This window comes from Apteryx mantelli, chromosome 17, assembly GCF_036417845.1.
Source record: "Apteryx mantelli isolate bAptMan1 chromosome 17, bAptMan1.hap1, whole genome shotgun sequence".
Taxonomy (NCBI): domain Eukaryota; kingdom Metazoa; phylum Chordata; class Aves; order Apterygiformes; family Apterygidae; genus Apteryx; species Apteryx mantelli.
In genome coordinates this window covers 16,704,390-16,726,044 of record NC_089994.1, presented here as the reverse complement: position 1 = coordinate 16,726,044, position 21,655 = coordinate 16,704,390, and the positions used below count along the sequence as shown (strand labels likewise).

Here is a 21,655-nt window from a genome sequence, read left to right as displayed (position 1 = left end):
ACAGCAACACTGTAAAGGTAATTTTGCTAGCCTTGCAGCAACAAAATAATTGATGAAACCATTTAAAATCTATAGTGCATATATATTTCTTTGTGAGCACTCTTACTGGGAGAAGGGCATAATTTTCCGATCATGTTCTGCCAAAGCCATTTGCCCAATCTGGACACTGGGCTAGCACAAAGAAAATTCTTATAGTTGAGAAATATGCTGCATAAAGCAGCTCACAATATTGAAACTGGGTTTAGGAGGTACAGATGTTAAACACCCAAACAAGCTGTATTTGAGTGAGTAAATTTAAGTTCAAGAAGCACAAGGAGTTAAGGAGAGTCAATATTTCTCCTCAGCCAAACTTCTGACGGAGTGTTTATGTTCTCTTAACTCTTGTCAGCTTGATAACCCATAATGGCAAAAGCATGGTATCTAAAGGAAGTATTTCGTATTTATGCTTAGTCTGTCTTCACCAGCTTTCCAGAATGGCACTGGGAGCAAAAAATACTGAAAGCAGAAACTGAAGGGCAGTGGCTACTGCACCTACTGCCAATGATCAGGGTCATTTTCAGGAAAAGCAGAGTCTCTCTCTCTCTCTCAAAAAAAAAAAAAAAAAGAAAAGATCCAACCCAAAGGGCAGTATTTTTGTTATTAAAAAGGGGCTGAACCAGCTGCATATTGTGTGATTTGTTTTAGGTCTTTTCCAGGCCTGGACAGATTACCTGGTCTCTCTGGAAGAGAGTGAGCAGATTTCCTTGCCATTTAACAGCTAGTTTTGCTTGCTTTTTTTTTTTTTTTGTTGTTTTTAGAAGAGGATTTCTCTTCATTAATAGCTTTTTAAAAGTGTATATAGCAGCAGTATGGTTCAAAGATTTTTTTTTTTTCTCCCCACAGTACACACAGGTTAGTATTGCCAACTGAAAATAAGCCTTAAACAAATGCCTTTAAAAACAGCATTCAGTCTGTATTACTGATCGACCTAGAGCATTTATAAAGCTTTGCAAATCCAATACCCCAAATTTAAATAATAAAACTGAGGAGGAAAGCATTAGAGATTATTCCAGAACTGGAATTACAGTAGATCCCACATTCTCCCAATACTGGCACTCCCTCTGGCAGGTGCATGCTGCTGTATATACAGAAAAACCAAAAGCAAACATGTTTTGTATTAAATATACATAAATAGCAGAACTGCAGACTGGAGAGCCATGCTTGCGTAATACTGAGTCTGTGCTGGAAGAGTTCATATCCTTCGCCAAACACAGCGACGATTCCTTCCAGGGCCTGTTCACAGCGCGGCTGCGGTTCAGCAGGTTCAGTCCGAACACTGAGCGCCTGCCGCAGGCGGAGGGCAGATGAGCTCCTGTGTCAGCATCCTTCACACCGCTGCTGGTTCACAGCTTCTTCATTTTGTCTTTGTTTTTCTGGAGTTTAGTGTGCACCACTTTGAGAGTAGTGAGGAAGTTCCCAAGGAAGAGCAGCAGAAATGTGAAAGCCAACACAAAAACCTGAGGAGGGGAAAAAAATGACAAATAACAGTGAGCCAATTCTGTTTCAAGGGGTTTTTGTGTTTAACTACGGCAACAGGTAAGGGAGAGGGGAGCCACTTGCACAGAGAAGTCCAGTCAGAAGCAGGATTAGTGCTAAGAAGGGTCAGTGAGAGCATTAAAACCCTGCCCTACTAAAACACCCGCATAGGGCAGGTCTTCCTTCAGAGGGCTCCCTCAAGGAGAGGTTTTATTCTTTCTATGCAACAGGGTAAAGCCTCATCTGTCTGCCCCAATTTCTGATGCTTCCTTCTGTAGCCAGTGTTACCTGTGTAGGTGTAATGTGAAGGAACAAATTTACCAACGTATATTTACCCAAAGAGAATTTGGAGAGGAAAGTCCGTTACCATTTCACTCCCCACATGCACAAGGGGTCGGATGAACTGGGGCAGGGGTAGCGTTTCAGCAGCCTGTGAGTGAGCCCGGGCAGGTTTGGTTGGCAAGTCCTACCGGTAGCCCATGAGGAGAGAAGATCATAGACAAACATACACCCACACATCTACTTTTGTGAGTTAACAGGGAAGTATATTTTTATCATGATCATTTAAGTAGCATTTACTGTTTTTTAAATATTACAACAAGGTCTATACGTGGATTATTTTTGAAATGATTTCCATTCAACACCTTTGGACACTTTCAGCCAGTAAAGTCCAATCATTACGAAGCCAATGGATTAGCATTACGCTACAAGCACTCTCACCTAGCAGCAGTGGCACGCACATTTATATGAGAAGCTGCGTTCCTCCCTTTATGCCAGTGAACAAAGTAGGCCGGTGACAAACTACAGCAAGACCTGACCCAAATAAAGCATATCAGATTGCCTGCATCGCTGCCCATGTGACATGGTCGTATACATCACTGCCTGTGATCAGTCTGAATCTACAGAAACAACAGGATAGCTGGAAAACAGACAGGTTTGATGGGTGACAGCGAATAGGAAGACAAGTGAAAGGATCCCTAAAAGTAGGGTAGATAATGTATTTCTGATCTGATTCATTGTTATCATTTTTTGTGTGTAACCCATGGTTTAGCTGTAAAAAGAACCAGCAACATCGCAGTCATTGCTATTACATTGCTATACATGAATACCTTGCTGGGATATTTACCCAAATGTGCTTTCTTTCCCCTGCACCTTCTGCCTTTAATTTTGTGTAGTTAGCTAAGGGTGCAAGTTTTCCTACAGTAACTCGACTTTATTTTAAAGAGCTGACATATCTTAACTTCTACTGTATAGGCGCTGTGCCAGATGATGTTGAGGTATTTAGATGGGCATAGATGCCCAAACATCTTTAAGGATCTGGTTTAATAATAATAATTATAATAAAAATGCCCTGCCGCCATGTTTTTTCTGAGCAGAACCAACACCCACCTGCCATTCTTTGCACTCCTTATGCCTTGACAATCCAAAAAGTGTGATTGCATTATATAGCTGCCAGAACTAAAAAGAGAAGAAGCAATTTCATTGCTAGCAAAACTTAGAAACATTTGCCACAGGAACATGCGATTCAAAGACAACCTCCTCGCTGCTGTGCTGCAGTCGCAGCAGTAACAGCGGACTCACTCTAGCGCCCGTGTACACGCAGCGGTGTTGGATGGAGGGACTGGACTGCCCAACTTACATGCCCAAAGAACAAGAAGGGAAGGAGGAATGTCAGCCCCCGCCACATCCAGGACTGAAATCCTTCTGCAAAAGGTTAAAAGAAGATGCACAGAGTGAGCACAGGAGAGCCAGGGGCTGCCCCCAGGAGGCAGGGCCAAAGCTGCATCTTGTCCCCTTTGCGAAACGTCCCCCAGTTTCTCCACGGTGCGCATGGGGAGCGGCTCTCCCCAGCCAGGCCTCCATCTATGATCAGTCCCCCAACCTGCTCCCCCCGTAAGGACTATTCCCGTCCTGCTCAGCTATAACCAACTAGCTTAAAATATACACTTGAAGGTGTGGTAATAGGAGGAGGATGATGATGGGGATGAAAACCACCCTGGGCTTACCCCTGAGAGGACCCGACAGGGATCAGAGCCCTCTGCTTCCGACCTACGGGGATAAAAACCTCGCTCCTCTTTTCCTGCCTTAGGACAAAGGCGGCCAGGCAGGGGAAATGAGAGCTATGCAAAGGAAGCGTTCCTTGCTCTTTGAAGATCAAGCCCAGCCCATATCACTGTATTTAAAACTCGTCCCATTTGCTTGACATATCAGAAAGTTTTGCAAACTGAGTATTGCAGAAAACCTCACCCACTGTAAGGTCCAAGTGGTTTCTCTCCCCCAAAGCACGGAGTCTATATAGGCAGCCCCTCTGATAGTAATATTGGAGGAACTGAACACAACCTGGAGAAGGAGAGAGAAAACATGTTGCACTGGCTATTCAGAAGAATGAAAAATGTATCAAACTAGTTTAACACATCCAAAAGTGTTCAACTATTGTTTATACTTGCATATTGCATATTTGCAGTTGTATGATATTGTTTATGTTTATACAGTTTAAGACTGAATTATCAAGATATACTCACTCTGAAATATTGAAAACGCTAAAAATTGACTGCGAAACATTTGATACATGAGTCCATCTGGCCTGAAAGCAAAACACACAAAGGAAATTCATTCACTTGATTAAAAAAAAACAAAAACAAAACACAAACCTACACAGTGCCTTTCCCTTGCCAGTCAAGCCTGATCCCATTAGCAAATGAAGCAAGCAGCTGGTTTCCAGCCCGCTCCACCCCATACAGAGCCTAGAAGGGGTGTTACAGCCACCCATAGGAATCCTGCACTGTAGGAAATCATCTGATTAGGCTTCCCCTCTCCAACGCATCTGAATGCTGCCCCCTCTTATGCGTTTGTTTATAGCAGTTTTCTCTAGGCAGCGATCAAAGCTGTTCAGCAGTGTCTGCATCAAGAATCAAAGTGGTGCAGCCAAGGGGGGTTGTTGCATTCCTTATCCTAAAGCTAATTCGGGACATATGGAGTACAAGGAGCCTTCCACTCCAGCCACTGTACAACTCCCTCAAAGACTCAAAATCAGAAATTTGTTTGTTGTTTTAAAACAATTTTTAATTATTAATCAATCAGTCCATACAAACAAAGTTGAAACGGTTTGTATGGTCACCCCACGCAGGGCGCATTGTGTTTTTTGCTAAACAGTACTATCTGTTTGAGCATAACTTGAATTTTTTGCTTTATACTTGATTTATAATCTGGATTCAGTAAAGGCACTGAACAGAGTTCATTTGCTGTCATTCTCCCACTAAAGCAAAGTGCTACTTGTTTGCTCAGTTCTTCGTACAGAGACAGAAACTGGGAGACTTGCAGAGATTTTGGTACCATCACCGCAACTAAATTCTGGGAGTTTTGTTTTTGCCAGTTTTTTTTTTTTTTTTAAGCTAGCTTTGTAAATACAAGCTTACACAGGGTTGTATTTAGCATTCCAAACAGCAGTAACATCACACAAATATTAAGGCAGGTGCCAGTGCGACAGAGTTACATGGTCACAGAGGATTTAAACGCTCTGACGATGCTGTTTGTTTGAAGCACCTACCAGCAGACGAGAGAAAACTCACCATGTTAACATCACCCCAGACAAAAATGTGGAGACGTAGTGATGAGACACCCACCAGCCTTTGATCCTGCACAGAAAAAAATAATAAAAAAATGCAACAGTTAGAAGGAAAACATGGATCTCAATATTGAAAGTTTGACTTTAAAGACAAAAAACAATCCTAGAGATTGGGGTGAGCGGGACAAAATGGATGGCCCAACTCTAAGGAGCAAAAGATTGGCCAGGTCAGCACCAAAGGAAAGGAGTGTCCAAGAAACCATCAAGAGGCAGCACAAATCCGTTAACGTACAGTACGTGGGGGGACGCGAATGCCACGCAAGCCCGACCGCTCGCAGCGCGCCATGGTGCGAGCCCAGGACCAGCCTGCAGCTCTCCCCGGAAAGCAAGTTTCACCCGCTCCTGGGGGCGGCCAGCGGTCACCAAACCCAAGCACAGGGAGACGAGGCCCCAGACCGCAGTCGGGTATCTTCCCCCGGCACCCGGCTGCCAGCAAACGCCTGCTGCAGGAGCCTCTGCACAGCCCCACGAGGCCTCGCTCACGGCGAGGGATGTCAGCGACAGCAGAGCCAAGGGAAAAAACTCAGCACCAACCGACCCACTCACTCACACCCTTTTTTTTAAACAAACCGGTATTGCGCAGAATCACCGCAGCTGCGAGTGAAGGAAAGCTGCGGGATGAGCAAGCGCAAGGCAGCGGCGCGGGGAGCCGGGCTGCCTCTGCCGGAGGGGCTGCGACTCGCTGCAAGTGCGTCCCAGGAGCGGGGTTTGTGCAAGGCACTGTCTCCTAAGAAGGTTTAACTGGGGGCTACAAACCCACGACCGCTGCAGGAAGACTCAGGACAACGTGACGGGTCTCGCGTGCTCCCAAACGAGGCAGGAATAAGCAGACTTTCTAGCACAGAAAGAGCCAGCAGTCATAGTGGCAAGAGGTATCGCAATGACTAACGATGTACGAGTTTCAGCCCACGCACCCTTTCTTTCCCTGCCATGCAAATAAGTGAAGTTTCAAAGTTCTTTTTCTTAGGTGGCCATTTCTTTCAAGTAGAAACACTGCAGAAAGCTCGGAAACTTAAACCACAGCAAATGAAGGCAAACGAGGGAGAATCAAAAAGCAAAGAACTATCCCATGGACAGCGCTGCATTAGAAACTAAACCAACATGACAGGCTAATTTTGGGTGTCTCAGACCAAAGGTGTTGAGCCTCAAACACTGAGACAGCATTGAGCCACTGGTAATCCTGCAACCCACATCAGTGGCTGCACTGGATCCAGGCCCAGCCAGAGGTTTCTTTGCTGGTCTCAGGCAAGCTCTTAATACCCTTGTGCTTTGGGTGCCCCGTAACAAAAAAAACAAAAACCAAGTACAAACAAAAAACACACACATGCACACACACAATCCTCTGCAAGGCTCAAAGGAAAAGTTCATGAATTTTGGTTCTCGCATGCCCTTCCAGCTCTGAGTTCCCCGAACAGCAGGCAGCGGGGCGATGCCTCGCCAGTGCTTAGATCCCTGCAGCATTACAGAGGCAGGGCAAGAGGCACCATTTGGTCTCCAGCCCCCACCAGCAATCCCCCCGCTCTGGAAAGCCCTCAAAAGCAGGAGATCCCAGATGAAACCACCAGTGCACACCAATTTCAGAGATAGAAGTGACCAGCTGAAATAAGGAGCCCTCAGCTGCTCCAGCCGATCGCCAGGCCTTGCTAAAGCGATGCACACCCCATCGTTACCACTTAGTTAGGAGAACACTGCTGGCTCCTGCCACTGCCATGAGTGCTGGTCTGCCCCTGGACAAGGGAGTGCGCAAGTCATCTGGTTCCCCAGAGCGGTGTTTGCCGAGTGGGAACGTGTGTGGGAAGCTGAGCTAACACAATGTTGGCTGTTCGAAAGGCAGCAAACGAGACAAGTTAGAAAGCCCAATTAATTAATGTAACGGGGAGCTGCAAACATTGCAGCAGCAGCCACTCACCCAGCAGCAAACCAACGCACAGACTCGTGGCGATCGCTGCCTTTTTCCCCGCCACGGTTGTGCCGGCCTATCTGGACAACGCGACCTTGAGACATGCAGCCGTCAGGTTATTGCTAAAATCTAAGATCAGACTCCCATTTAAGTTACACAAGTGCAAATCCGAGCAACTTCTCTAAGCTCTGCCAAGATGTGCCAGAGTAAAGGCAGCAAGAGGCACAGCAAAACCAGTCTGATTATCATTCTTTCCAGCTGGAGAACGACCCTCACCAAGGGCTGTCTCAGTTTCCAGGAGCGCTGCAGGAGTTGGCAGATGTCCTGTAATTCCTCCTGCTTTGGGGGACTCTCGGGGGGAGGGCAGGGACACGAACGCCTCCCTGGGAGCACCAGAAAGGCCCAGGCAGCATTTGGCTGGAATGGGAAGTGCCGGCTTGCAGGTTTGTTTCATTCTGATTTTTGAGAAAAAATGCACACGGATTGTGGATTGACTTTTGTTTGAACCCACTTCTGGCGAGGTCATATTGCATGGGCATTTTTTAATATCAGTGTGAAGCTCCCTCCCTTGGCATCCTTATCAGACTCCTTGGCAAGGACGGGCTCTTCTCTCCCCAGCCACAAACGAGATGTGTCCCCTACTCCTCATTTAGAGCAGCGATTCACAGCGATACCACACAGCACAGATAACCCAGACTTAAGGGAGATGCTCCAGGAACAATTCATAAGCAAAATCTCATCATCCTGCTCCATGGCCAGAGTGGCCAAACAGCCTAGCAATTCTGATCCCAAAAGCTCTCCGGGTTCACGTCCGCCCGGAGAGCTGCACACCCAGCAGTCCTCGCACCATCGTCAGCCCCAACCTCACCACGCACGTGGCCTGCAGGGCGGCACCCAGACCCCGCGAGAGCTGCAAGCTGGACCGCACAACCACATGGGGTAAGACTCTCGGAGAAAGCTGCATTTCTCCTCCCAGGATTCTTCCACTGTAATAATGTTCTGGGCGCGCCTAATAACCCAGTACATCGTTTGAGCCGCAAAGCTCAGTGCCAGGGATGTAACTGGAACAGGAGACTGGAAACTCCTAATAACTCCAGCTGAGCCTGGAAGCGATTCAGGATACTCCTACTAAGGGTGTCATGAAAAGGAAAGTGAGGGCAAGGCTTAAGGATCATCATCTACTTCTCATGGGGTTTTACTTGTGTTCCTAGCTCTTTATACAATTATCTCCTCCTAACCGCCAATTTTCCCTCGACAAAACTGTAATTTAGTTGAGCACTTCAGAACATGTTGCAGTGACCTGCAGAGTGGTCACGCTAACCACATGGAGTAATGCAGATGTTAACTTAGCTTCTACTTCCTTTTTCTACTATGAAATCAGTTTATGTATGCATTCACCCAGACCCACACTGCTACCGTCAAAGAAAGGCACAAAGCTAGTACCTCGGGCCGGTCGTTTTGCTGAACACGCACACTTTCATACTCCAGACCACACCTACAATTAACTTTTGGTAGCTACCAAAAACATTCAATACTTTGGATCAAGAGAGTATGGACTTCTCAGAAAGTGCACCTTCTCCTCCCTTCCCAAATCTCAGGTGGCCACACCTGCCTTTGCAAGTGAACGGAGAGAGGGTCGGAGACAACAGACCCTGCAGAGAAGAATCATCGTCTCAGATTTGCTGGGCTTCAACACCAAACCAAATCCGCTTTTGTTGCTTGTTTTTCTTTTAAGGACATTTCATGCTTTAAATAGTTTTTGCAGATTGCATGGTACCTTGATCCATTGCTAATGAGAATGCTTTCCCGTATCGTCAGCGTGCAGTAATACCACACTAATAGAAAGTTAAACACTTCATCTGTCACCCTGTTTAAAAAAAAAATACAGTAAAAATCCTCTTAATTATAAACATTCCTTTAAAAATCCCTATTCCTCCTCCCTTCCCCCAAGAAACAGGGTGAATGAAAACCTGCCCAAGCGAGACCACAGACAAAGGCCCAGTCCTGAACATCTTTAACCCACATGCAGAACCGCACACATCAGCAACCCTGCCAGGCTCAAAGTCCGTTACTCTGGGAAGTGCCCCAAGATCTAACGCTGAAGATCTCAAGCTGATAAGCAGGTACGTAGAGATGACATTAATTCCTTCTGAAGGAGAGAAAGCACCATGGAAGCAGCAGATGATCCAGTTTAGAGAGGCATTTCCAGGCTAATTCAATGAGGAGATTGAATGAGATCTATATAAATCCAATCAACTAAAAAAGCAGAAGAGCATTACACTCTGGAGAAAAAAAGAAGTCTTTATTTTGCCATTTGCAAGTCCCTGCAGCCACAGGGATTCTGGGCAGCCCTTTTATACAGCAATGTATTTCCATGGTGCAGTCCTGCATTCATCCCAGACCCATGGAGACCCTGATAAAAGGGTCAGGCTTCAAGACTTATGTTATTTTTTTTAAACAAAACTTAATAGTGGAAGCTTGTTGGTGCTCAGATAAGTTATTGTGACCTAATTTCAAATCTGACCACTTGATGCAAATGTTCTCATTAGGTGTTTGCAGCCCCACACCTTCAGCACAGTGATGATTCCTTTTGGGGACTATTGGAAAACCAGAGAACAAAACCAACCGCTCATTCCCAAGTACACCAAAACACCATGAAAACCAAAACAGATCAGGAAATAAAATGCTCAACTTTTCTTAGTTGTAACAGACTCCTAAAATATTAATAGCAAACAAGGAAAACCAAGTAGCTAAGATGCAGGGCCAGGCTGCACTGAAGAACAGGTACAGAAGTTCTCCTGCTGGGGTAGTGTAACTACTCAAAGCCTAAATATTGCCCAAGTCTCAGTCTTTAACAGAAAATGAGAAGAGTTAGTTCAGATTGAGTATGTTTTTATTCAGAATACTTGGTTACAAGTAAAAATGCAGGCTTACCTGTAGTGAAGAATAAACCTGCAGGCCACAGCCCCAAGTAACAAGATTATTGTCAGATAAAGTTTGAACTTTTCATATTCGTCTTTGTAGGCAAACCTGTAATAAAACAATTACAATGCAGGAGACCTCATGCTTTGCAAGGGGTGTTTTACTGGAATGAGACTTTCCTTCTTTCAAACCAGACACAAATCCAGGTGAAAACACATCCGCCCTTCCCCAGCCACGTGCACCCAGCGCTCTCCCAGTCCCCCTCTGCACAGCCTTCCCCCAGGACCACAGCCTTCATCCTCATGCTTCCTCCTCCTCTCACCAAGAAATGGGTGCAACAGAATAGAAATAAAGTCTTTGTACGCTGCAGAAGCAAGAGCCCTGCCGAGCAGGAGGATTTGGGTTGAACTAACTGCACTGGAAGTTTAACCAAAGGAAAAATGGGAACGAGGGAGAGTGTGTGCATGCCATTTAGGGATCCTGACCGCCAGCACACTTCTGCATAACGCAGTCAGACCTGCCCATCCCAGGGACAGTTTTTGCCTAACACCACTCAGAAAACCAGCTGACGGGGGGGAAAGGCAGCATTTTGCCTGCAGGGTCTGGGCTGCAGAGCTGTTACACTGTAAGGCAACTCTAGGGCTTCAGTCCGTAAGAGCTGGTTTCTGGGTTAAGAAGTAGCAGCTTTTTTATTCCCTAAATTTATAGAAAAATTGCCATTTTCTTGAGTCCAGCATGCCTCAAACAACACCAGAAAAACGCTCACTTACTTTGCTTGGTTACTCAGAAGAGTTACGTTCACATTTCCCAGCACCAGATTTAAGTACAAACTGGAAGACGAAAAACAAGAGACCCACATAAGTCTGTTTTATTTGAACACAGCAGAACAAGGCAGATTAGTTTTGAAGAGACTGTCATATTTGACTAAACTGCTTTTTGCTCTAAGCTTTAATTAAAGCACACTAGAGAAGCAAACTACAGAAGAGGGCTTAAATGCAGAAGGCTCTCCACAAACTCCTCCACCAGGGCTGTCTTCAGCCTGCGCTCACTTGCACTGTGTTTTGGTCAGCATTTCCAAGAAGTTTGAGAAAAAGTTTCTTTTTCTTTTCTTGGTCTCTCTTCTGTACTTTGGTCTAAGTGTGAGAAGCAGCGTGTGTACAGAGAGAGAAAAGAAAAAGAAAAGAAAAACGAGAACAAAAAATAAAAAGGAGAAGTCGGATGAGAAGTTTCCAGCAGACCGCTCCACCTGCGAGCGGCAGCCCACAGCCCCATGGGGAGGAGACATTTCAGCCGCCAAGGCACGGGTGTGCCGGGTGCTACACGGGAAAGCTCATAGGAATATGCCGATTGCCAAACCTCCGCATTAACAGTTACGGCTTCCTGGCTCGCGCCAGCCCTCCCTTCTGCTCCACCTCTCCTTCCCACTCAACCCCCCTCGGACTGCGCGATGAACCAGCCACGCCACTACGGTCCCTCATATCTGCCGGTTTACTTTGCATCGCTTCCCCCGCTCTGGAGCGTTTCCACCCAACGAGCTCTGCTCACCACAGGCATTGAAAAAGCCAACTTGAGCAAATGTTAGGGCAGGAAGGGGAAAACAAACCAACCAAGATCAAGTCACTTGGCCCAGTTTGCTCCACAAATGGCATCAACATCTCCTGTTTCCCAGCGGCGGACAGCACTTGACAGCTGAAAGAAACCTGTCCTAGCAACCTGACTTAGAGCAAAGTGCAAACTTGAAGTCAGCTAAATGCACTATTTAAAAGAAATGAGACAGAAAACTCTTGTGCTGATTTAGTCTTTAAAAAATTAGCACAGGAAAGCATTATAGTGTGAAACACTTAACTGCGTGATCTCTCACCAATGCAGATTCTCTTTTAGCAAGAAAACCTGTCTGTGCCTACACACAGTACATTTACATACACTTCTAGCTAGTGAGTTTTATGTGCAACTGACAGCAACTCAGCAAGAGATTTATGATTAATCCAGTTTTACATGCATTTCTTCAATACACACATACTCCTTTGGGAACACCACCGCTGTGAGTATTTAAAAATCAGTTTTCTTAGAGCACACGCCTGTTCCGACAAAGTACATACCCGTTCTTCTTTGGCAAGTAGGCTTCCATGTCAAAGAAAACATTTTGCCTCTCTTTGATCTGGCTGCTGATTTGCTGTATGAGAGCAAATTCTTCAGGACTAGCTCTGGGCTTGCACCTGCGGGAACACAGAAACAAGATTCTCCTGTTTACATTTTTACCTCCTTTTTATTTAAAGGAAGATAACATTGCCATAAAATCCATGCTGTTCAGAAGTTTACTATGTAAGTTTATCCCATTGTGCACATCATTCCTGTATTTTCCACTTAAAATCATTGGTAAGCCAAGTGGTAATTTGACCACCTGGTTTGTTTCACTGCAGATAATTTCAATCAGCTGGTTTGTAAATAAGCTTCTCTTCATTTCATTGACCAGATTCTGTACTTCTTCCACTGCAAAAGCCATGAGGGCATATTGGAGGGAGTTTTACAGGAACTTCCTCCAAATGTTTGTGTGTGGTTTCAGACGCTGCTTTTACAAACTCCAAACTGATCTGAACTCCCTGTAAGTTGAAAAGCCGCTACCCAGACCACATAAACTCTTCGTGAGAGGCCAGCTGAAGACAAAAGCTCACTGTACAGCCTTTAAAAACAAGAAGTGACCTCATGCATCCTACACAGCCACCAGCGAAAGCATGTCAAACTCATTTAAATTGAGAGGTCGATTCAGCCCCTGCACAATTAACAGTAGGTTGGACAGAGGAAGGTGGGGGAAAGGGACCTTCTGGTTTGCCTTTCTCCATGTGCTCCCTCTCCTGAAACAGGCCACTTTAGGAACAGCAGGCAGCGCAGCCCGGGCGTTTCTGCACGCTGGTGGTGGTGGACGAGAGTAGAGCTTTGCAGCAGCTCTGCAAACCCCCCTGAATACCGCTGCTCCATGCACAAAGCTGCGCGTTTCCATCTACAGGAGGGACCAGAAGGGATGCACAAGCGCTGATGTCTGCAGCAACGAGCTCTACGAAACCTCCAGAACCAGCCGCCCGCAGAGAGGCCGCTGCTGAGCGTGGCGCAAGCCAGGGCTGCAGGGAGCAGAGGTGTCCACTCGCAGCCCCCTCCGGCCGCCCCAGGGGGACTTCTGAAGTTAATCCCCATCCCCGCAGCAAACACAGAGGATGAGCTGTCAGGGCACAAAACTAATGGGAAACGCCACTCTCCGTAGCGAGGAACGGGCGGAAAAGGGGCTGCCTCCTCCTTCGGTACCTACCGCCCAGGCGCAGGACAACGAAAGGGCAGGAAACCTGGCAGTCTGCACAGCGCGGCTGCTCCTCCGAGGACATCGCTGATTAGCGAGTTGCAATTGCCCTCCTGTGCTTACTGGGAGGACCTTAAACATGGTCCTCCCAACAGGGAACCCTATGAAGCTTTCAATGGACAAGGACAGGGGTGTTAAGCAATGCAACTCCAACATCTATAGTGGAGCCCAAGGGTCATTTAAGAGTCTCATATAAGCTGCCAGGCTCAGCCCTCCAAAAAGTTTTTAAATACTGAAAGAAACATGGTGAAAGAGATTGTCCATAAGTTACAAACAGTCTGGTTACTGAGCTCAAAACTACAGCTACCAAGGGCACAGTTGTGCAGTTACGCTTCTTCAGCCATAAAATACTTCGTGCTGTAACAAAAGGCACAGCTGATGATTTACTGGCAAACTGCAGTTTTACCAATTAATGTAAATCAGAAAACACCGGAAGCAGCAACTTAGGATGTTTGAGCGGATATTTTCAGGCCTGCATACAAGGAATCTAGCCTATGGCTCCCAAAGATCAGTCGAACAGCTGAAGGCAGTTCCCTCAGGTAAATCAACCCCGGAGTGAGTTACACCTTCAAGGAGTGAACTTCCAGCACAGCTTACAGAGAAAAGGTTTTCTGACCTAGCAAAGCACGCGGAGCGGACCAAAGGCAGTGCCATCCTGCAGTGTACAGGATCCACCGTGAGGATGCAAACCCATGCAGGCTCCAAAGCGCTCCCTCAGAGATCTGGTTGGTCTTCCTTTATTTCTAGGACTCTTTAAATTTCTCAAGGTGGGTTAAGAACATTTTCTCTGGCTGTGATAAACTGAGGAGACTCAAGATTAATACAGACTTCATTTTAAATGCTAAAATTCCAAACAAATCTGCCATTTGGGAAGGAGAATCACCCCCTCCCATCTCCCGTTACCGTTGCAGGCGGTACTTCAAATCTTTTAATGTCTTCTTCTGTTTCTGTATGGAGCTGCTGCAGGCCGTCTGCAAGCCGGTGACTTCTTCAAGTTTCTGCCTATAAACTTTGTGAGTTTCCTGCAGGACAAAAAGAGCAATTTGTGAGAAACAGCCCTCTGGGTTACAGATTGCATCTGCTCCTTTACCTCTGAAGGAAGCAAGCAAACCCACAGCTCTGTTTTTCTAGGAGATGATAGGAGCCTAGAGTTTTCCCCAGCTTTTCTCCACATTCGTGTCACTTAATCTTTCCAACGAGCTTTCCCACTCAGGAGCTGCTCATCCCAGCCCCACCCTATAATGAAATCACACTCTTGATCCCAATCTGTCCTAGTCAAATAGCTGGCTAAATCACAGATCAAGAACTCTGATTTCACAGCCTGATTACACTTGAAAAAAGGAGGAAAGGCAATGAGGAGCCAGAAGGAAAATACGAAAACAACTACACATGGAAACCTCAGTGTTTAGGCAAGTCTCCCGGCCACAGCTGCCATCTCTATTCCAAATGCACTCAAGCAATTTAATGCACCATATTCTGGCTTAAGCCCTTAAACCCTCCCCTCTCCGCAGTATTAGATGCTCCTTGCAAGGAGCGCTTTTATCGCAGCTTGTTTATCCTCTGAAGCCCCGAATCAGTGCTTGACTGGCGGTAATCAGGACACAAACACCAGCTGCAAGCCCACTGAGCAGTGCTGCTGGTTTGACCCCCCTCTTGGCTGGGGGACAAAGCGGGAGGCCTCGGAGGGCTAACGAGAAGACGGGTGCCGCCGGCGGGGACGAGCCCTGGGGCTGCCATCCCGGACCGCGGCTTCACCTCCTCAGGGAAGGGAAGTCGGGTCCCTTATCTTCACCTGGAAGTTCAACATTAGCCCTGCTTTAAAAACAGCTGGGTCTTCCGATATCCGTAGTATCTCCAAAAACAGAGCTTACGGAGTTAGCGTTGAGGAGAGCAAGCTTGGCTGAAACGGCTATCTTGGGTAAAGACCACAGAAAACTACCACCAGTTTTCCTAATACCATCCAGCAGCATAGACACGGTGCTGAAACCATACAACCCAAATCCTCGCTCTCCCTCTCATTAGGACCTGGCTGCTCATTATTCACAGGAACAGGCTCTAGTATCCGATTTAAAAGGCTTAATAACCAAACTAGCCGCGTGCAGGCACCAGAGCTCTCGTTATTTTGGGATTGGTTTGGTTTTGCTTAGACCAGGCAGGACCTCAGCGGGTTGCACAGTAACTCGCTCCGCTTCGCTAGATCTCACGCATCAGGGTCTCTTCACGCATTGGCAAAAAAGGGTATAAGAAGCTCTTTGCCAAAAAATAAAAAAAATTTAAAAATTAAAAAAAATTGTGTGTTTATTAGAAATGCAAGCACAGCTTGGAAACGCAAAAACAGTCAAAAACTGGTAAATTCTATAACTAACCAAAACCCTTCAGGATAATGGTTCTAAAACAGCACTAGTGCTTAGAAGACGACAAAACGCGCTAGGGAAGTTATTCGCTCGCCAAGAGACACGCGGCAAACGGGTGCGAGAGGGACCCGCCGGCAGCTCAGAGAGCTCACGGCCGCCGTCCTCCTCCAAACGAAGGGCGGACTCGAGTTGAACGCGGAGGCCCAACGCGACGGCCGCCACGGGCTTTCAGTATAATCCTGAGGGATCGTGATCCCCGCAGAGCCGCGGGAAGCGGCTCGAGGCCCCTCCGCGCGTGGGGAAGCCGAGGTGGGGAGCGCTCGCCCACTCGCCCTTCGCCGCTTCACCTCCGACGGCGACGGCCCAGCGCCCGCGCGGGATTTATCGCAAATCAATCATCGCCGAAGCCACACCGGCTGGCACTCGGCCCCCACGGGCTAACCCCCACCTCGCGTTCGGTTAAGGCAACTCCGAATCGTGTCAACTAAACCGGCTTTTAATTAAAGACGGGGAGCTAAATCTGGGAATCGCACGTTTTCTGCGGTGCGTGTTCTGCTTAACGGCCCCAAAGAGGCTAACAGCCAAACGGAGGGGGAACAGCAGGTCGTATTTTAACACTGGCTTGCAGACTAAGCGCACGCACACGGGCACGGTGTCCGCTACCCACGGGGGAGGAAGGCTTCCCAGGTAAAAGCCGTCCGGGCTGGTGGAGGACGCCAAAGGTTGCTCCGTGGAGGCTCGTGCCAGAGGCGGCCTCCACCACAGCACCGCTGCCAGCCGTCCTGCCAGACCCTGCCGACCCTCCGGCAGCCTTTGGGCCCTTCTGAGCACCTCTCGCCCGGATGCAACCAGGAGGAGGAAGGGCCTTTTGGCACCCTTGGGAACCCCTTGCTGCAGGCTGCAGCCGGTTCCTCCCGGAGGAGCGGCCAGCAGGGAAAAGCAATGAAAAGCAATGCGATGGCAAGGAAAGGCAAGGCAAGGCAGAGCAACGCCAGGCAAAGCAATGCAATGTAATGCAAAGCAAAACAAAGCAAGGCAACGCCAGGCAAAGCAATGCAATGCAAAGCAAAGCAACAGCAAGGAAAGTTAATGCAATTCAAAGCAAAGCAACACCAAGCAACGCAAAGCAACGCCGCGCAACGCGCTGCCCGCACCGCCGGAGAGGCAGCGCGCCGCCCGGCCCCGCTGCCGCGGGCTCCCCCGGCGCCGCCTCACCTGGAGCTGCCGGAACTCCTCCTCCAGCTCCCGCCACTCGCCGCAGCACCGCTCCAGCTGCCCCCGCATGGCGCGCTCCGGCCCGCCCGCCTGCGCCAGCTCTGCCGGCGGCTGCGGCGGCGGCGGCGCCCGCCCGCACGCCGGCTCGGGGGCCACGTGCGCCCCTGACGTCATCGCGCGGGGCTGGGCTGGGCGCGACGCCCCGGCGGCGCGCGCCGTCTGCCCACCCGCTCCGCCCCGCCCCCCTGAGGCGCGGCCTCCCCTCAACGGCCACCGCCCCGCCCCGCCCCGCCCCCCTGAGGCGCGAGCTCCCCTCAACCGCCCCGCCCCCCCGAGGCGCGAGCTCCCTTCAACCGCCGCCGCCCCGCCCCCCCGAGGCGCGAGCTCCTCTCGACCGCCACGCCCCACCCTCCCCCTCTGAGGCGCGAGCTCCTCTCAACCGTCCCGCCCCGCCCCCCCGAGGCGCGAGCTCTCCTCAACCGCCGCCCTTCAGCCTCACCCGCCCGCCGGGGGTGTCTCCACGCCCCCCGCCGTGCTGTGCCATACCCCCCCCCACCCAGGGCGGCTGGTCGAGCCGCAGTGCCCCGAGGACTCCCGCCCTTTGCAGGTTCCTGCCCCCTCAGGGGCGTTTCTTCACAGAGGTGACCGCAGGGGTGGAAGGGGACAGGTGCTGCGGCAGCGGGTGTTGAATAAACGCCGCTCGCAGCCCAGCTGAGCAGCTGTCCGGGTGTGGAGCAACCTGGGTTGTGAATATTAGAAAATGACAGTACAATTCCTGACCTTTCTTATTATTACAAATAATAACCTGCTTGGCTGCAGGACCGGCTAACCAGGAGTGGGCTTTTGTGGCCTCTGGGCTCTGCAAGCAGGCTAGCACAGGGCCCCCACTCCAAAGAGCTCGCGGTCGAAATAACACACGACATACCAAGCAAGTAAGCAAGAGTATAAGGGGCAGGGGAGGAGTGAAGCCAAAGTAAAATTTTAATGCAGTCCTGTCCTTTTGCAAAGAATATGTGTAGGATCCTGTTTCCTTGAACTCAGCACAAAAAACCCCAAGTATTTGGTGTAAAGAGCTTTCTCAGTGTGCATGACGTCTCTGGCCATTTTCCAGAGCTATAGTAATGCTGTCTGCCTGTTTTATTCCCTTTTTGTTTGTTATTTTCATACGCGTGTGGATGGACACCTGAAATGCAGTCAGTGACCCCGCTACCTGCCTCAGCACTCGGTTTCCAAAGAAATCTGCTCAGAACTTGCAATGGTTGGTGAATTCTGCTGATTTAACAGCCGCTAACCACAGGGACATTTAACTGCTCCTTCTGTTCTTCCAGGGTTCTTCTCTTCAGGGAGGTTAGAGATTGTTCAAAGATCGAATACATATATTGTGTCAGGTACTGATAATCTTGAAGCTCAATAATAAACTGGTGAATGTAGTATGTGATAAGTGTCACAGGAGTTTGTTATGTCCATATTAAAGTTTCTCAAAATTCTAGCTTTTGCTAGAAAGCATAATCCTCTGTAACAGGATTTTAGGTTACAGGAGCCCTGCAGGTTTTTAAGTTACAGCAAAAAAATCACATCTCAGATCACGGCTTTAATTCTCCCTGGATATGTGTTAAAAACATTCCAGTTCACCACAAGATTGACGTACTCCCTACCAACAAAGTATTTTTCTTTCCTGTGTGAAAATAACCCCTCCACCTTTGCAGTTGTTCTCTTGTCTTAGTTAAATTTATTACAGAACCACTCCTTGTGTTCCTCTACATCGACACAAATGTTTGTTCTCAACAGGTTTTGCTTTCCCAAGCTACGTACCACTTTGCGCAAAAGCTTTTAAACAATTCACTAAGCCCTTGAAATCTCTTACAGATGGAATATTAGAGAACAAACACAGGCTGCCCTGCAAGGATGCTTGGGAAGGAAGGTGGGAAAGCCACAGTACAAAATTTGAGCCCCAAGAATGTGCTGTGCAGAGTTCCCCAAAGCCTGCGGCTGTGCTGTTCGGGGTTGGCAGGGCACGGAGCACTCTGCGCTCTAGTTAATGGCTGGAAAGCACTTTCTGGCAGCTGGTATCTGGAGGACATGTGTCTGCCCCTCCTGGGTGAGGGAAGGGAGAAGCATCTGCTGCAGAGGAGTGCTTCATCCTCTCCTCGAACCCACAGGCTCTGCTTTTCCAGTGCTCCAGTACTGCTCAGTCTGCCCCTCACCACTGTGCCTCATTCAGAGTTTTTCTAACCCCGACAGAGGAATTCCCAAACCTGCGACCTGCAGCCTGGGGATGGTCGAGGGCCGTGACTTTCTTCTGGGCTGCAGAAACTTGGCCCCAACACAGCGCTCTCAGCTCAGTGTGATTTAACGAGCAGAGGCAGCCCCGCAAGGACACCGTTCAAGCATGCAACTACATCTTGTCCCTTCCTGACGTGCTCTCGTGGGAGGTTGGGGTGGTAGCATCCTCCTGCACACCTAGGTGAATCCAGACTTGTGATTGCCATCGTGCTGGGTGGGTCATGAGATGTTTAGTGAGGTGAACAGAAGCTGATCCCCCCACAGGGACTGCTGCTGTCGGTTGCATGAGTTTAGCCTTACAGGTATTTTGTACACTGAAGCGCTAGCATGTGGCCATAGCAAACACTCCAGTCTCTCCTGTTGATAGGAATGGTCAGTTTAAAAGCAGATGGTTCTGTAGATGTCCCCTTATTTCCTTTAAGTAAAATCACTGCTCAGACTGAGCAAATGTTTCTTCTCTCTGTGGCTTACTAATGTAACTTTAATGTTGTGTGTTTTCATTTTTACATGCTTGGCATGGCCTCTTTGCCATGAAAAACGTACAACAGGATGGCTTTTATCTCTGAAAAACAGATCTCAGTCTGTGCTGAAAGACCAGTGGTTACACTGCAGAGTTTCAACTCATTGCTTCTGGGTTGGAGAAAGGGGGAAAGATATTAAAAAGACATTTGGGAATTTGGGGAGAATTTACTGTCTTTGAGGGTGAGCATTGATTACATTTGGAGAGTAAAAGCTTAGGGGACCACAGCCCATTGCATGAACTAGCTGTTCAAGAACACGGCCAACGAGACTGAGAACATAGGACCTCATGTCACCCTTCCACCGCTATAAGGACTAACTCCACTCCTTCTCATATGAGCGCGTATATGCTATCAAATGCATCTCCACTGGGCTTGCTAGGCTGACGCAGTCTGCTAGTAACACAACACACAGGCTAGTTGTGTGCACTTCAACATTTGTAGGCCTACTAACATTCAAGAAGACGTGCTTATAGAATACATCATAAATTGTAAATAACCCTTAAAACTATTCATTTAACTCACGGGCTATAAACTTCAAAAGGAACTCAAGAAAGCTCTTAATACCATTATTGGATATTTGCCCTGGGCCGTAATTTTGCAGCCTCATTAAACATTTTTTAGGACTGAAGCCCAATGTTTTTCCAGACCGTGGCCTCACGGAAGGCACACGCACAAAAGCCGGAAATTGTGTGCGTTTCCCATTAAGGGCTAGGCTAGCTCTGGAGGTCTCCTGTAAAGGCAGTGAACAAAATCCTACTTAGGGATCGGCAGAACTTTATTCAAAGCTTTAATATTCCTTTCCTACATCTCTCAACAAGGAACAATTCTTACGTGTGTTGGGGCTGTGTATAATTATAACACTGAAATATTTCTTTACAAATCTTTAAACTAAAATGTGCTAATTATTAATATTATTAATTCAAGAGACCTGGATATTCTTTAAATGAGTAATATGAAAGAATTTCATTTAACAAATAATATGAGTGTAACATGGCTATCTGTACAGCTAGTTCTAAAAGTATTTAATCTTGTCGCCATTGCAAAAGATTTCAGAATTACCTGTAATCTCTTTCCTTCTCCTGGGAGATTATAGCTGTTTGTATAGTCTCATTATGTCAATCACATCTTTGTGTAAAAAAACAAAGCAAGGTGACATACCAGAGATTTTTTTTTACTCGTATGGGAAAATTTGTTTATTATAGTGTGTATAACTTTATTTGCTAAGAAAGGAAACTGCAGATTTTAATGATATCTGTCAATTTTAAAGGACTAAAACTTCTGAGTTACTCATAAAAGAAAAATCACATAATTTCTATCACAGTCAGTGGTCCTGAAAGACTAAAATTTGCATATCCATGTTCTCAATATCATTCTTTTTCTTTAAATATGAACTAATCTTTGAGTTTTCAGGCTTTTTGCACTTTTTTTTTGTAATACCTAAAGTGTGTCCCTCAATGATATTTCCTGGAGGAAGAGACTCAAAATCATTGTAAATGTTCATCATCTCAGGATAAAAATATCTTAGGGTTAAAATTCGCTCATAATGAAAAGATATATTGGAATAATATAATGTGAGCTTTCATTTTTTCTATCTGATTAAAATGCACCCCTGAATATCTGGTAGGCTGTAGCTTGTTGCACCCAGTGGACAGTCAAAGACCTTACTGGACAATTAAAGAAATGCAAATTCTTTTAGCAGTTATAAAGCATTTAGAGGCAGGGAATTTTAAAACGGAGTCCCTATGTAGCCAACATTCCCACCTTCTCCTTACCTCACTTTTCCTGCTCTGCATTAAAAACAGGTTCTGCAACTCAGCTGGAGTGTGGAGCAAACTCCTAAGAGCAGGTACCTCAGCCGTTGTCTCCAGCCTCCTGCATCGTTTTCCGGAGCCTGGTTTATCTCAGGACATCCTCCATTCCTTCTGCATACCTTTCTTCACAGCCTGCTAAATAAACCAAATACGTTGTTCA

General features: G+C 47.5%; 1 protein-coding gene across 2 annotated transcripts; it reads right to left on the bottom strand.

Annotated features, from left to right (window-relative positions):
- Window positions 1-604: 604 nt before the first annotated feature.
- On the bottom strand, window positions 605-17,016 carry TMEM120B (transmembrane protein 120B). Of its 2 annotated transcripts, XM_067306842.1 has the most exons (12): window positions 16,881-17,016; window positions 14,215-14,333; window positions 12,062-12,178; window positions 10,733-10,792; window positions 9,975-10,070; window positions 8,818-8,907; window positions 5,085-5,150; window positions 4,038-4,099; window positions 3,763-3,855; window positions 3,155-3,219; window positions 2,905-2,973; window positions 605-1,496 (listed from the first exon to the last, which is right to left on the bottom strand). In XM_067306842.1, the coding sequence occupies exons 1-12, from the start codon at window positions 16,947-16,949 to the stop codon at window positions 1,383-1,385; spliced, it is 1,020 nt and encodes a 339-aa protein (XP_067162943.1). In that variant the 5' UTR covers window positions 16,950-17,016; the 3' UTR covers window positions 605-1,382. The 2 variants fall into 2 exon arrangements, with proteins under 2 accessions (XP_067162943.1, XP_067162944.1); XM_067306843.1 differs by lacking the exon at window positions 8,818-8,907.
- Window positions 17,017-21,655: the final 4,639 nt, after the last annotated feature.